Source organism: Erpetoichthys calabaricus, chromosome 2 (assembly GCF_900747795.2).
Source record: "Erpetoichthys calabaricus chromosome 2, fErpCal1.3, whole genome shotgun sequence".
Lineage (NCBI taxonomy): Eukaryota > Metazoa > Chordata > Cladistia > Polypteriformes > Polypteridae > Erpetoichthys > Erpetoichthys calabaricus.
This window is the reverse complement of record NC_041395.2, coordinates 214,824,735-214,841,618: the sequence shown is the minus strand read 5'-3', so window position 1 is coordinate 214,841,618 and position 16,884 is coordinate 214,824,735. Positions and strand designations below refer to the sequence as shown.

Genomic DNA, 16,884 nt, shown 5'->3' with positions numbered 1-16,884 from the left:
CATGTAACTGTATTAATGTGTTAGTCTGTTTTTAGGGTTTGAGGAAGAAAGCTGGATGAATTTTTACATGTACCACATTATTATACTAGTTAACTATGCATGCAGTCTGCACAGCTACAGTTTAAGGATCCCAAAAATTGACAGAAATTCATCCAAATGACTTAACCTATGGAAGAACACTTACATCTCTGAAAACATTTACTGCTTATCTCATACAGAACCACCCAAGTGGCTTCAGATACTGCTTTCATTTTATTCTTGCAGCAAAAATAAACATGTTTAGCACTGAAAAGGTTTCCTCTGAAATTGGCTAACCAGGTAAGGACAGTTCTTGTGGGTGAAGCAGACAAGAACAGAAGTTTTTAACTCCAAATGCTACCTATGAATAGTTCTGCGTGTGCTGAATTTAAAGATTTTGTTAGAAATTATAAGGTGCTGCCATAAGCCCCAAAACTTTACTGAGCATAACTCGCTACCAGTGATGAGGAGAAAATACAAGCTCTCTTACCAACGCAGCACTTTTTAATCATTTTGGGACTCCTGTTAGAATAGATTAAGTTTTGTTCACACTCCCATCTACATGCGATTCAGAGTCCTTGCAGAACACTTTCGCATGTACTGTTTCACACACATGTAATGTCGTTTGCATTTTAAGCAGCACCAAGAGTTTGAGAGCAGTAAGCAGCACACAACAGTAACAGTCTTTAATTTCATTACCTAAGATTTCACCGATTACAAATATTCAAAAGCTTGTGTGTCAACTGCAACAAAGCTTGATAATTCAAACAATGCTCCCATGAATACTTGAAATCTGCATACATTTCTTCCACACACCATGATGAAGTCTAGAGTTGAGAATGTATTGGAAGGCACCGGAACGATTATTGGCATAAACATTAAATGAAATTGACACAGAACCAAACAGATCATGGCTCTGACTGGGGAGTGGAAGGAGTTACCAAACTGGAGTACTGTTTGTCTATTTACCAGCAAATACTGGAGGGAAAGATTAAAATGCTGGAAACCATGGCATTTTGTTGCTTAGAATATTGCCATTTGTTACATTCTTTGAAATCCATGTAATATCAAACGTTATGACTCTCAAGGTTTCAAAAAACAAAAAACTACCATTATGGTCATCTAAAGTTTAAGGGTGGCTATAGACACCTACTTGCTTTTATTGGCACAAGCACCATACAAAATCTGTAAAAACAGCAACACATTAGGCATTAAAAGGAGAGTGGGGTGGGGGTGGGGGATTTGTTGCCCTTTCAGAATAAAGCATTAAAAACAGGCATATTGCTGCCTTTTGCATTATTTTTATTAGCCTCTTCCCACACTTAAGACATTCCTACAGCTCTCAGAGTTGCCCTCATGACCTCTGATCCCTGAATGAGGGTGGGTTGGGGAAGGGGAATTTTGGCAGTAAGTAGAGTAATATTTGGTCCCTTGGCTACATCACATTCTAGAAATATGCTGCCGATAAGTATTTCTAGTTCACAGTGTTTTCCAAGAAAATGCAGTATTGAAAAAAAGGGTAACTAGTAAACTGTATTTTTAGCACACAGTGATAATTTGTGGACTTTCCAGTTGCACTGTACGTTTGAGCTCTGCATTCAAATATGTGCAAAATCTAACCTCCTTAAGAGAAACATGGTACACAGGAAGATCCATCATCACCACAAGGCAGCTGTGATAAAAATTTGAAAACAGCTGTTAAATTCACACACTGTGGCAAAGGCAGAACCCCCAAGGAATGCAAAGTCAGACAGGACAGGGCACAAGCAAGGGTGGCAGGGGCTGCTGTAGCAGTTCAGGGAGCTGCAGTGAAGCAAGTGGGGGGGAAGGGAGAACAGTTTACAAGCTATGCAGCTCTTGGAGGGTCTGGTCCAACATGGCATGCATGTTCACATTTTCTGCTTTGGTGACAGCCAGTTTCTCTGTAAATACACAAAGCAAGAAATTGAATTAGTTAATACAAAACTTCTGCACTAAAATGGAGATTTACATGGTAATACTAATTTATGGGGTCCTTTTAGATTTGACACCTTGATTTTAATCTGTTATATCTGGTAATTTTATGGAATACATACAATGAAAGTGTCTCAATTTAAAAATAGCAAGGAAATTGATTAATAAAACATGAGCATTTGAACATAACTAGATAGATGATAAATGTTTTGCCACAAACCATGTATTTTCTGGAATCTAACATAGTAAAACATTTTAAAATTTCACCTCTATTTAATTTTCTAGCATGAACATACCACACTACTGCCATGTTAGATCCAAGCAGAGATGTTCAGAATCCAAAAAATATTAGTGGATAATGTTCCCAAGATTCCACACACTTATTCTCTCACACACACACGGTATTTATATATATATACACACACACACACACACACTCAAAATACATAATTTTATTTCTTTTCTCACCATAATAGGTAAACTGCAGCAAAAACAAAGTTTTACTAGGACAAGACAACAAAATCGCAAAAGAGGTCATACTTCATAAACCCTGTGCAATTGAACTAAAAACCTAAACCTTATGCACCCAACACTCAAAGATCTGTTTGGCAAATCAGACCTGCATGGATTACTACCATGCTTCCCACTATTAAGGCTACAACATGCTATATCTCCCCTAAGGAAATTTTGATTTATCTTAAATACAGAGAAACAAAGATGGGTAACACACAAAATGTACTAGTGCTGGCAAGCCCAAAAGTTTAAAAAAAAAAAAAAAAAAAAAAAAAGCACTATTCACAACCTACCTCATACTACATATTTAGCAAACACCTTCATCTATGTGGACATCGCAGGATACATGATTTATGTTATTTAAAAAAAAAAACAAACAAAAAAAACAAAAAAAAAACTGAAGCACAGCACAAGATGGAGACAGGGACAGAGCTATTAACTTTGTGTTTTTATGTCCACTGCTCTAGAGGCTATGCTGTACTGCAAGCACAACTTAATCTAAAACTGGCAGCACATTACATAATTTTTAGTCACAGAACATAACTGCGGTGCTTAATTTTGCCATGTAGAGCATATCAGGGGTTATGTGTTACTAGAAACTGCAGCCAATGACATTACACAACTCCGTGCAGACTTTTCAGCACAGTTTCATATTTTTATCCAGTATCCAGAGTTGGCTGCATTTTTACAACCAATTAATGTGCTGTCTGACAGCACTAGTGCCTGTCAAAATCTTCACAGATCTAGACAGATCAGCTGTAATCTGGACCACATTATGTTTTCCCTATTCTGTCATGGTACAAGAAATATTAAACAAACAGATGATGTTCTATTCTGTTTATATGGTCCAAAACACATTCAATCCTTCTTTCTTTGCAGCTTTATTGTATGCATGGCACTTCTGGCTGAGCGATCACTGGTTGCCAAGTCACACATGAGCTTGACCCTATGAATTAAGGCAAAAATAAACTAGTTTGATTTTTACTTGGCTGGGGATGTCAAAACTACCTAAACTGTCATGGGCACATGTTGCGACTGCCCTGATGCACTAAGATTATTACATTTCTGTTAGATTTTTAGACATCGAATTCTTCTGTATTGATGGCATTACAATTTAAAGAAAACACGAGAAAAACAATGCAGAAGCAGAATGAGACAACAGTCCCTTAAAAATCAAATCAATGAATATCAGAAATCAGGAATAGATGGAAAAGAAATTCCTAGACACATTTCAGACTGACTTTTTTGTGCAATCTAGATTAAAAATTACTCAGGCAAGCAAAAATGCAACAAGGCACTTTCAATTTACAGTATCAGGCATCAAGGTACTATTAATATAGTGTACTGGAAACACCTGATACTTTGAACAAGTATTACATTGGCTTTATTCTGTATATACTGTTTTTACAGAAATTCATGAGCCACAAATATTGTGATTAGAAGCTTGAAACAGTAATACAGAACGACTCAAAACAAATCCTAGTTACAGTAATACTTTTAACTACAAACATTAACTAGACTATGTTTATTTAGTACTATAAATTGCCAAAAGTTGAACAGTGGTTCAACTGCAGTAATATTTTCTGTAGTTTCCATTTTTGTCTTATAGGCTTGTAGTGCAGCACCTGTGCTTAAATATCTTCCATCCAGCACTTCTGCCTTCAGGACAAAGGTTTGTATTAGCCTACCTTCTTTATGGTACAAAGTGACAACTTCATGTGGCTATATGCACCTAGATGTCTTAGTCTATCAATACCCTAAGCAATTTGTCTCTATTTACAAAGCCAATTTCTTGATCACTCTTTCCTAATCTGGTTTTAATGCAGAAACCTGAAGGCCTAATTTTAATTTAGGAAATACTGTCTTAGCCAGATTCCCAAATCCAGAACAAATTACAGGAGGCACTTTGCACCAAAAACTTCCAAATGCAAGAAGACTGTAGAATGAATGTATTGTATTAGGGAATCCCGGGAACAGCCAAGCTCGAATATATAGTGTGTAAAAATTGATCAAGAAATAAGTTAGTTGAAAATAATGGCACAGTTTTTTGGCTCATGGTGTAGTGTGTTGCCGATTAATTCAGTCAACAACAGACCAGCAGCAGTCAATCTCCCGGCTGACCGAGCACAGTGGACGGGGAGGAGTCTGCAGCTTCCAAAAATGCTGGGACGGGGCAGAGTTCACCGACGTCTGTGCGGTTGACAGCCTTGAACAGCAATTTGATATTACAATGTGTGTTTCAGAGCAACGGCAAACGTGGGCGTTGTTTAGAACAAGTGTATTAGTGTCTGATGACTGTGCCGCCTACTTCAGTGGAGGCAGAGTGTGCTTTCTCAGCGGTTGGCATACTCTGCACAAAGGTGCGCTCTCGCCTGCACGACCGCACGCTCAACACATTGTGCTTTCTACGCGCTTATTACTGCAGCTAACTAGATACATGTACTTATGACAGCATGAACTGCTTGTAGTTAAGGTTAGTCTTTTATTGGTGCCAACATATTGCAGTAGTTTTTTTTTTTTTTTTTTTTTAAATAAGTGTTGCTCGTTCTAAAACCGTTCACATGCGAGATGCCTGTGCACTGTGTCATTCCCGGGAATGACATGCGGGATTCCAGAATTCCAGGGAATGGATAAACCCGTGCGGGAATGGATTCCCTAGTATGTATGTTGCAGCTAGCCAGTATTCTAGAAACCAAAAAAAGCACATTCGTTTGTTTTGGTTTTACCATTAAAGTGCAGATCAAGAAAAATCCATTAAAATAATGGTTACCAGCCTGATTAGAATGAGGTAAAAAAAGATGGAGGGACCAGACTTCTATTTACAAAAGCATAATGGCATATTTTGTAAGGGCTTTCCAAAGACAGGCCTTGTTAGTCATTAGGGGAATCTTCTGAATGTGTATTCCACAAATACTGCTAAAGATACAACAAAATTATTATGTCTACAAATTCAGTTTATTGTGCACAATATGTAAATAATATATTTGCCTTATTTCTGTTATGCACTCTCCTCTTGGAAATACATTCTGCAGAAACTTTCTACTTTGCGTATTTGGGGAAACAGTCTGTGAGAAGTCTTGCTTACAGACAGTAGATCAGTTAATGGCTTGATAGAGAATAAATCAATAGACAGAGGGAAATCTGGCTTTTTACAGACACTCAAATATTATGAAACATAAACCCCTCTCAAATATATACCAAAATGACAGAGACAAAAATTTCTATTTGGCAGTAATTGCTGCAATAAAGTATTATCTAGATGAGAGGATGTGCAAAATTGTTCATAATGACCATCAGTTGTTTTTATTTTCTTGTTCGTTGCTACCTCCAGGAGACGGGAGAGTGTATTCCATAACTGCACTTTTAATTAGCTTGCTGATTTGGGGGACCTCTCTTGAAGTGATGTTACCAGCTCATCAACCCACTGTATAGAAAAATCACACTGGCAATCACAAGAGTTATAGAATTTGTAAAGTATATCCCACATTAATGGAACAGAGTCTTCTAAGGGATATACAGTATATAAAAAAAAACACATTCTGCCCTTCTTATATAGCTCCTCTGTGAATGTTGGTAGTATGCACCACATTTTCTTTGTACTTTTAGGACAAGTGATTTTATACATGATGTAGTCAGTCCTCTAATGGCTTTCAAACAAATAAGCAGACATGTATGTTGCAGCCTTACACATATACAGTACTTCACTACTGCAAGTGTTTAAAGAAAATAACCACTCTGATTACTGGGAACTTGGACTTTGACAAGTGGAATACATATGGCTCAACAAAATAAAGTAAAACATCTCTAATGGCCAGATCATGGGATTCCTTCTAAAATCATGGCAAACGCCAAAGCTACAGTGACCTCCAGTCTACCTCTGCTCAAACACACTTTAAGGACAAAAGATTTAGAGCTATTGCTGGATTGTTGATAAAAATAAATAAAATAAGGCAATATTACTCCTCCCTTTGAAATACCTCCCCTTTCAGTGGTGAAAAATACTGTGATTTATATACAGTATATGGCCAAAAAGTAGAGTGGCTTCCATAAGGTTTGAGCCAAAGACATTTTTTGTTGATTCACCCGCCCTTCTGCTCCACAGTTTAAAATTACAAATCAAACAATTCAGATGTGTTTAAAGTGCATATTGCAGACTTTAACTTAAGGGTATCTGCATACATTTCGGTCTACTGTAAATTTGATGGAGGAAGGATAATGATCTGGGGTTGCTATACTATTAATGCTATAGCATTCAAAGACATTTTTGACAATTTTTCCAACAACGTTGGAAGCACACAATTTGGAAAATGCCATATTCTGTTCCAGTATGACTGTGCCCCTGTGAACAATGCCAGGTCCATTAATACAGGTGCTGGTCATAAAATTAGAATATCATGACAACGTTGATTTATTTCAGTAATTCCACTCAAAAAGTGAAACTTGTATATTAGATTCATTCATTACAAAGACTGATGTATTTCAAATGTTTATTTCTTTTAATGTTGATGATTATAACTGACAATTAATGAAAGTCCCAAATTCAGTATCGCGGAAAATTAGAATATTGTGAAAAGGTTCAATATTGAAGACACCTGGTGCCACACTCTAATCAGCTAATTAACTCAAAACACCTGCAAAAGCCTTTAAATGGTCTCTCAGTCTAGTTCTGTAGGCTACACAACCATGGGGAAGACTGCTGACTTGACAGTTGTCCAAAAGACGACCATTGACACCTTGCCCAAGGAGGGTAAGACACAAAAGGTCATTGCTAAAGAGGCTGGCTGTTCACAGAGCTCTGTGTCCAAGCACATTAATAGAGAGGTGAAGGGAAGGACAAGATGTGGTAGAAAAAAGTGTACAAGCAATAGGGATAACCGCACCCTGGAGAGGATTGTGAAACAAAACCCATTCAAAAATGCGGGGGAGATTCACAAAGAGTGGACTGCAGCTAGAGTCAGTGCTTCAAGAACCACCACACACAGACGTATGCAAGACATGAGTTTCAGCTGTCGCATTCCTTGTGTCAATCCACTCTTGAACAAGAGACAGCGCCAGAAGCGTCTCGCCTTTGGAATGCTGCTGAGTGGTCCAAAGTTATGTTCTCTGATGAAAGGAAATTTTGCATTTCCTTTGGAAATCAAGGTCCCAGAGTCTGGAGGAAGAGAGAAGCACAGAATCCACGTTGCGTGAGGTCCAGTGTAAAGTTTACACAGTCAGTGATTGTTTGGGCTGCCATGTCAGGTCCAAGGTCAACGCAGCCATCTACCAGGAAGGTTTAGAGCACTTCATGCTTCCTGCTGCTGACGAACTTTATGGAGATGCAGATTTCATTTTCCAACAGGACCTGGCACCTGCACACAATGCCAAAGCTACCAGTACCTGGTTTAAGGACCATGGTATCCCTGTTCTTGATTGGCCAGCAAACTCGCCTAACCTTAACCCCACAGAAAATCTATGGGGTATTGTGAAGAGGAAGATGCAAAACGCCAGACCCAACAATTCAGAAGAGCTGTTTGCCACTATCAGAGCAACATGGGCTCTCATAACACCTGAGCAGTGCCACAGACTGATTGACTCCATGCCACGCCGCATTGCTGCAGTAATCCAGGTCAAAGGGGCCCCAACTAAATATTGAGTGCTGTACATGCTCATACTTTTCATGTTCATACCTTTCAGTTGGCCAACATTTCTAAAAATCCTTTTTTTGCATTGGTCCTAATTGATATTCTAATTTTCTGAGATACTGAATTTGGGACTTTCATTAGTTTTCAGTTATAATCATCAACATTAAAAGAAATAAACATCTGAAATACATCAGTCTGTGTGTAATGAATGAATCTAATATACAAGTTTTATTTCAGTAATTCCATTCAAAAAGTGAATCAACTTTGTCATGATATTCTAATTTTATGACCAGCACCTGTATATGGTTTGACATTTTTGATATGGAAGAACTCAACTAGCCTGCACATGGCCCTTACCTTAACCTTACTGAACATTTGGGATGAATAGGAATGCTAAATGAGATCCAGGATTTTACTTCCAACATTAGTTCCAAACCTCAAAAATACTTGGCTTAATGGGTACAAATTCCCTGAGCCACAGCTTAAAATCATGTGCAAAGACTTCCTAGAAGTGTGGGGGCCGTTATAACCACAAAAAGGGGCCAACAAAATATTAAATACCCATAGTTTTAGAATGGAATGTCCAAGAAACTCGTATAGGTGTGATGGACAGGTGTCCATAAATTTTTGTCTCTATAGTGAAGATACGTGAGCTCTCAAACCAACCAATGATTTACTAATATACTTACTGTACATGCTACAGCTTCAGGAGATATGAAAAGGTGTCGTCTGCTGTGCTAGTTTTGAGTTTTACTGGCCATGGCTCATATTCATACATGACACCATCCCAGCAATATACCTGTAAAACATCGGTCTAGATGAGACTAAGGGTGGTGAATTAGGGTCAGACTTGGTCAACCTGTTATTACTGTAACCCTGACCAAGGAAAGCAGAAAAAAGTTACACAACATTTTAATAATTGCCCCTCCAACAAGTTCTAGGCCATAAACATTCCAATTATGGCTCAATTTATTCCCTGAATTGCTAATCACTCATGAAACTAGATGAATGCATAACACACAGACACGGTGTGTTTCAAGAAAACTGCTTACACTTTCACATAATACTACAGCAGATTCTGACAGCAATTGCAAATTTTGAGCATTGCCGAAATCCGTCTTATATACACTATGCCTGAAAGGAAGAGAATGAATTGCTTTTACTCTAGAAAGTGCTCATTAACCTAACAGACTAACACTGTATTGAATTTTGCTTCATATACTCAGGCATACTAAATATGAGCCATCATCTACAAAATACCTGTAATCATCCAATGCTAGCCACAATGTTGGAAACAGACCCATGAGGAAATGAGCCAAATGAAGCTAAAAAAGGGACTTTTGCAGAGTAGAATACAACATTGCTACCTAAAGGGAAAATGCATAACCTGTTTGGACCACTTAAAGTAGCTGATGACCCAAATTTTACACCTCAATGTGAAAAACAAATTGGTGCAGTCAGAGGAGGTGAATGTACACAAAAACTAAAGGGCTGGAAAAATGAGTTATCTGCCAAGTACTGGATCCTACCTATTCAAGCTTAAGGGACCAGATTATGGTGACAAACTCAAGATGTCCATGTAACCTTTCTTTAGGGTATATCAAGATTACAGACTAAGAGTTGTAGTGTAATGTTGGGGGGTGTTTTTGTAGCAAGCACTTGGATACTTGATGGTAGTTCCGAAGCCCGAATACCACAGAATATCTGAATACTGCTGCACATTCTTGAAGAAAGAGACAGAAGTTGAGGCAAGATAGTTATTCACACTAGCCTCCACTCTCCAGCACCATGAGATGCTGTAGGTTGATTAGCGAAATCAAGTAAGAATTTCACAGTGCTCTGTGCACATGACAAAAATGCGCTCGTAAAACATCTTGTGTATTGCTGAGGATAATAAGATGAATGAACAAAGCCTATTTTTTATTCAACAAAATGCTCTATGTCACAGAGCTATACATATCCTAGAATGTTAGCAGGAACATGACAGTACATTCACTTTACCACTGTGTCCCTGAGTCTACAGTTTTCAAAAGTAATTAAAATCTACAGGATTAGACTGAACAAGCTATTCAAAGAAAAGATCAGACTTCACCTAATCTTCAATATTAGTCAGCATTCCTGTACTGTGGTACCACCACCAAGAAGAGTTTGTCACAATCACACACACTGATCCATACACTGCCATCACCGCTCCCCTACTACAAAATCTGAGCTACATGGGGTGGTATCACTTACTTGCACAAAACATACAATTGGATACAGTGAATCCACCTCAGCCCAACCAAGTAACCCTGCATCTCCATAACAATTCAAACATTTTCTAAAATTAAGTCCATATTACCATATTTCAAATTACATTATACATAATAAAAATGAAACAATCACAATATACACTGATAAATGAATTGTGCTTGTATGATGTGTCTTGCAATGGCAAGTAATTTATACTTATATGAGGTTATTCAAAAAGGTCAACCACTGGTAGTAACAGCCAAGATTACTTTAAGTATGAGATACTGTAAGGCTCAACCATGGGAGCAAAAGTCAAACCAAAGTATTTTTTTTTTTTTTTTTAGTCATAGTACCCTAAAAGTTGTGTGTTGCTAACAGGCTAGTGAACTAAAACTTTGCATTTAATTACAGATCAGATACTGTGTACATTTGATGATCAGACACTGACATAAAATTATATATATGTGCTATTATCTTAACAACTAATTTTATAAATTAACTGAACACAAAACGTATCATGATTATTAATATACAAATTTTTAACCGGTTTATAATTTAAGATGTTGACAGAAGAACATTGTGTTCCAGTTCAGGACACACTGTCTTCTGTACTAAGGTTCTATGCATCTCATTTCTTAATGCACAATAAGCTTGGTTCAAGCTAATGGATATGTTGCCTCCTTTTTAACATATTGTTTATTCCAACTGCTTATCACTGAGGCACTGCTTGATTTGTTAAATACTAACCTGGAATCAAATTCTTCAATGCTTCTTTCCCTGCACTTATACCTGAACTAAACGCACATTCTGGACTACTGAATGCTAATTTTAGAGTGCATACAGGGCTGAGGGTTCACTACTGAAGTTTTTTCAAATAAGTACTAAACATGGTGGATTGACCGAGGTGCAGGCTCTTAAATATCAATCCATTTTCACACATGCCCTTGTGAATTTAATAATGCAACGACTTAGTGTTTATAATTAATCCAACTGCAAAAGATACATAGGAGAAAATATTAAGGATGAGACATTGCTGGTAAATGATCCTAGCTTGCACCATGGAAACCATAAAGAAAGTTCCCATTACGGTTTGGAATACAAGAGTAAACCGTATATGCTAAAGGAATCCAGAGAGGGTGCTACTGTATTTAGAGAGAAAACTAGAATACCACCAGATCTTCATTTGTGGTGATATATTGCTCTATATTAAAAAAAAAAACTACTACTATATAAATTATATACTCTATACACAACACTGTGCAAAAGTCTCAGGAATACTTTCAAAAAACCTGCCATGAATAGATTAATCTATAATCTACCTAGAAAGAGCAGTAAACGGAACAAAACAAAATCAGTATTTGGGGGAGACCACCCTTTGGCTTGAAAACAGGAACAATTCTCTTAGGTACACTAGTATGCAGGTTCTGAAGGTACTTGGATGGCCTCACCACAGTTCTACTGCAGGCTTTGTCGCCCTAACTTGCTTGTGCCTCTACAAGTAATGGCTGGCTCAATGATATCAAGATCAGGGCTCTGTGGCAACCACACCATCTATTGCTGCAGATGGCTTTTTATAATTTTGGACATGTGCTTGGGGGTCATTGTCATGCTGTAGAGTGAAGCTGGGACTGATCAGATGCCTTTCTGAGGACATAATGGAGTAGAATCTGCCTGCTCTTAGCAGTGAGGGAGCCATCAATTTTGATAAAATCAGCAACTTCACTTCTGGATATGCAGACCCAAATTTGCCTAACCTCGATTGTGCTTTACTGTTTCCTGGCAGGCATTCATCCATGTACCATTCTCTAGTTTGCCCTTCAGTAAACAAACTTATGTTAGATCCAAAAATTTCACATTTTGACACAGTAGTCCGTTTTGATGCACCCCAGTCTTTTGTGCATCAGCAAATCATTTGGCTTTATTTCTAGCTTGGCAGAGTGGCATTTTGGTCACAACTCTTCTATGAAGATCACTTCTAATAAGACTTCACCAGACAGTAGGTGGGTGTACCTATGGCTCCACTTGTCTGACACTTTTGAGTGGTTAGCAGTGCAGAATACCTTCAGATGTAAAAGGGAAGTAAGATTGATGTAATTCTCATTTTCTGTGGGTACCACTGCATTTCATGACCATTTGTGCTTCTGCAGAAGAGCTTACACAGCATATCTGGAAACTCATCTGCCACAAAATTTCTGCGTTGGGGAAACCTTGATGCAGCAGGACCCTGTGACTTATACATATGCTTAATTTTAGCCATGGTGGAAGATTTGCAGGTTAAACCATCATACCCACTAAAACATCACCTTAGTACTCTTCTCACTATCCCAAGTTTTACTCCCTCTACACAGCCGTTTCTGTTTCAGCTAATCACATCGAAGCAATAAAAACAAAAGGATGCTAAAAATCAATAACAATATGTAGGTAGAACCAAACACTGGGCTATACACCTTGCTTTTCTTTAACTGGAAAAGTGGTCTGTTACTATGTTAGTCTCTTTAAGGACATTCAAATATCTTATTGTATTGCTTTTTTGCAAAAGGATGGTTTATAACTCTAAAATATGCTCATTTCTATTGACACACTAATCCAAAAGACACAAAATGACAATTTAAAACAAATACTTTTGTGACCTATCTAAAGGGCCGAAGACTTTTGCACAGTAATATATAGTGCCTCAAAACATGTCAAATAAAAGTTTATTTCTAAAATATTCTCTGCTGACAAGCTATGCATCAAATAGGAATTAGTTTATGTTTAAAATGTCAGGAAAACACTTGACTATTGATGACAGTAGAACGAATGTAAAGCAGAAATACTAACCTGCATATTACCTCACTAGAACATACAAAAAAAAGGTAGTTGCAATAAATGGAGTAAAAAATACATAGTCTATATAAAAAAAGTAAGCATGCTTGCTATGTGGATTGGTGGGGGAGGAAGAGGAAATAAACACTACATAACCTCCTACTTTTGAAGTATGATGTCCAGTATTTTAACATTCTGCTTAGTAAAATGTGTATATGACTTTTGAAGACACTATCAACAGTGATTGCTAAGCTATAACAAACAGATAATGTAGCTATACTTTTGCTCAGCATTTTCTGTAACTATATATTCAAAATTACCCATAACAAATTGATAAAAAGCTATACCGACTTCTTACTCAACATGGCCTGGGCATGTAGCTTGTGACATTTGAACTCAACGAGTCATTCTAAAAATCTGCTGTCGAGGACACATCACACATCTGTGCTGCTAAACATTGTTCAAAGCTACTGTGAGCAAATAAACTGTTGCTCTTGGTGCACAAATTAAACAGTGACCTACACTATTAAATAAATCAAATCTTAACCTGTACTTAAAGGTAAAAAGATAACATTGAAAATGATGCTTGGTAAAACTAGTCATTTCCATATGTTTCTCCTTTAGGAAAAAGTTATAAAAGTAACAGCAATCTTAAGTGTTCTCTATTAGGGACACTTTTACCCCTGTCATGTTTTGAAAAAAAAACCCCAAAAAAACTGATAAAGTAAAATAATAGGTGACTGAAAAGATTCCAAGAACTTTAATAGCAAAGGACATTTACTTAAATTTTCTGCAGAAAATGAGACAGAATAGGCACACTTGTCAGACTTCATTTACATTTATACAATAAACGTCACAGTATTGAAATTTAACAAGATGACAGACAGCAGATGACTGCATTGTGAAATAAAAATGTAATAAATAAAAGACCAAGCTGGTAATTGTCTTTTCCTTTAGATGACAACAGAAGGCATGAAGGCAAAAGACAGACAAAAAAGAAAAAGATGGAAGGAAGGACAGGTTGGTAGAAGTTGATACAAGCAGGCACATCCCAAAATAGACCGCAGAGATGCACAGGACAGTTCATCTGTTTGGAAATAAAGTAAGATCAAAATAAGAACATAATGAAAGAAGAATAAAATTGCAAACATTCAGAAAGCAAAAGTTAACAGAAGCTACAACAAACATAAAATGTGTTGTGGTCAAGAATAGTGTTTGAAAAAAAACAAATGCACAGCTTTGCAAGATTACTAAAAGCAGCTAACAATTTATACAGCAAAAGACAGTGCAAAAAAACCACTTAACATAAACAAGTCAAGTACAACTTGCTTAAGTAAAAAAACAATTTAAAAAGGTGCAACATGACCCAATTATTATATATGAAACTAAAATCGCAAAACTGACTGAGAAAATGGTTTCTTTTATATTTAAACACCAGATCCACATGGCGTCATGTAGTGCTGGGCGGTATACCGGTTCATACTGAAAACCGTTTTTTAATTTTTGTTATGATATGGATTTTTCTTATACCGCAACACCGGTTTAAATTGCCTAAACAACATTCAGAACGTGGCGCAGCAGGAAACTGTTTAAGGGGGACATTTTTCACTGCTAAACAGCTAAACACATGCAACAGAGTACATGCATTAGTGGAGGTGTTGAGCGGGGGGCTCTTTTTCACTGCTACACCGCTAAACACGCATACAACGGAGTACATGCGGTAGTGGAGGTATTGCGCGGTGAAAATGGACAGAAAACATTCCGAAACTGAAGCTGTAGCAGACGATAAAGTTGAACATGATGACACAGAAGAACTTTTGCTGGAAAAAGGAGTCAAGGCTGTTGTCTGGAGATACTTTGGATGTAAAAGGTCGGATGTGGACCATTATGTTCAAATGTGTGAATACTGTTTCTATACTACTGGATAATACTGCAAGCCAAGTTGTACTTGTTTTATTGTTTTCAATACTGTGTAATAGTGTGACGACACGTTGACTTTATTCTTGACATTTCTACTTTATTCTCGCCATTTGTCGAGATTAAAGTCGACATATCGACTTTATTCTCGTAATTTGTAATTAAAGTAGATCATCATAAACTAAACATCTTAAAATTAACATTTAATTTACTAGATTTTCTCAAACCCCATCATAAGTTATGTAGCACATTAAATTCTGTGTGTTAAGTGTTCCCGGAGCCATGTTAATCGCTACGTGCTTCTTAAACCGACTTCCTCTTGCACTAAGAGGAGGCCAGGCAGCACACAGAATACATTTCATGATATTCCTGCTTCCTGAACATTTAGAATGCCAAGATAAGTACTTGATATAATTTTCATGATGAAATGCATTAAAGCATGTATTAATCATGTGGGGGCAGGGAAACGTGGAAGTTGCACTGCTGCCTCGCAGCAATGGAATCCCAGGTGTTCCCTGCTTTGAATTTGCATGTTTTTCTGGTGGGTTTACTCGGCGTGCTTCAGTTTCCATTCAAAAAGACATGTAGGATGTGGGGTTTTGTTATGCTATATTAACCCTGCTAGTGTATGTATTGCTCGTATTCACCCTGCGATGTGCTGGCGCCCCGTTCAGGATTTGCTCATGCCTCGCACACAATGCTTGCTGGGATGGGCGCAACCCTGAATGGATGGCATAATTAAAAATTTATAACGAAGATTTTTTTTTTTTTTTTTAAGTTCTAAGTTTATAACTAGTTTTAATTTCACAAAGACGTTTATCGTGTGGCAATTGGTTATGTGGAGAAAGAAAAAGGAAGGATAGGAACTGGGGGGTTTGGTATGTCAGACAGAGACAGCACACATGCAATAAAGAAAGCCCACTCAGAAGAACATCCATTGAATTCTGTGTGTGACTCTGAACACCAGATCACGAACCCAATATTTAAGTTAAACCTGTGCGATATCCATTCATACATCCAGTTTTTTGGAGCCTCGTCACACCTGCCATAAAGTTCTCTACACTGAACGTACACCTGGGGACCCCTTACTGCGAGGGAGCAACATTACCGCCACACTACCGTGTACGTTTAATACATTTCATCCTGAAAATTATATCAAGTATTTATCTTAGCATTCTACATTTTCAGAGAGCAGGAATATCATGAAGTGAATGTATTCTCTGCGGTGATCGTGTGCCTCCTCTTAGTGTAGAGGAAGTCAGTTTAAGAAGCGCGTAGCGATTAACAACTGGGTTGGGGAACACTTAACACAAAGCATTTAATGTGCTACATTAACTTTTGACGGGGTTTGAGAAAATCTAGTAAATCAAACATTGATTTCAGGATGAAATTTTGTTTACGACATTCTACTTTCAGTTACAAAATAAACTATGACAATAAAGTGGAAATGTCGACTTTAATCTCGACGCAAGCGTTGAGATTAAAGTGGAAATGTCGAGAATAAAGTCTTGCGTCGAGATTAAAGTGGAAATGTCGAGAATAAAGTCAACATGTCAACTTTTTCCTCGACAGTTTTTTTCTTCTTCTTCCATGTCTGTATTTTTTTTTTTCTTCACTGTGGCCCTAATACGATTCCGTAGGGCTATACCACAAATAGCATTATAAATGCAAGTTGCAGTTTTATTATGTATATAGCTTAGCTTGAAGCAAGGTCCATATTAATGCAATTTACCTTAATGATTGTTCAGATGTTAAAGATGTCATCACCAAGTTGCACTTGTTTTATTTTTATTTGATGAATACTGTGTAATGCACCTGAGCT

At 37.4% G+C, this 16,884-nt stretch overlaps 1 protein-coding gene across 6 annotated transcripts in view; it reads right to left on the bottom strand.

The window, feature by feature from the left end:
* Positions 1 to 1,141: 1,141 nt before the first annotated feature.
* The window catches only part of LOC114646791 (tropomyosin alpha-3 chain), a 69,083-nt gene continuing 53,340 nt past the window's right edge, over positions 1,142 to 16,884 (bottom strand). For 4 of the 6 annotated variants that reach the window (XM_028795130.2, XM_028795132.2, XM_028795133.2 and 1 more), the window contains one exon: positions 13,891 to 14,232. In XM_028795130.2, coding sequence (XP_028650963.1) covers positions 14,229 to 14,232 — 4 coding nt within the window. In that variant the 3' untranslated portion in view covers positions 13,891 to 14,228. Of the gene's footprint in view, positions 1,941 to 13,890; positions 14,233 to 16,884 lie in introns of those variants that run through there. The other 2 variants (XM_028795131.2, XM_051924016.1) reach the window with 1 other exon arrangement.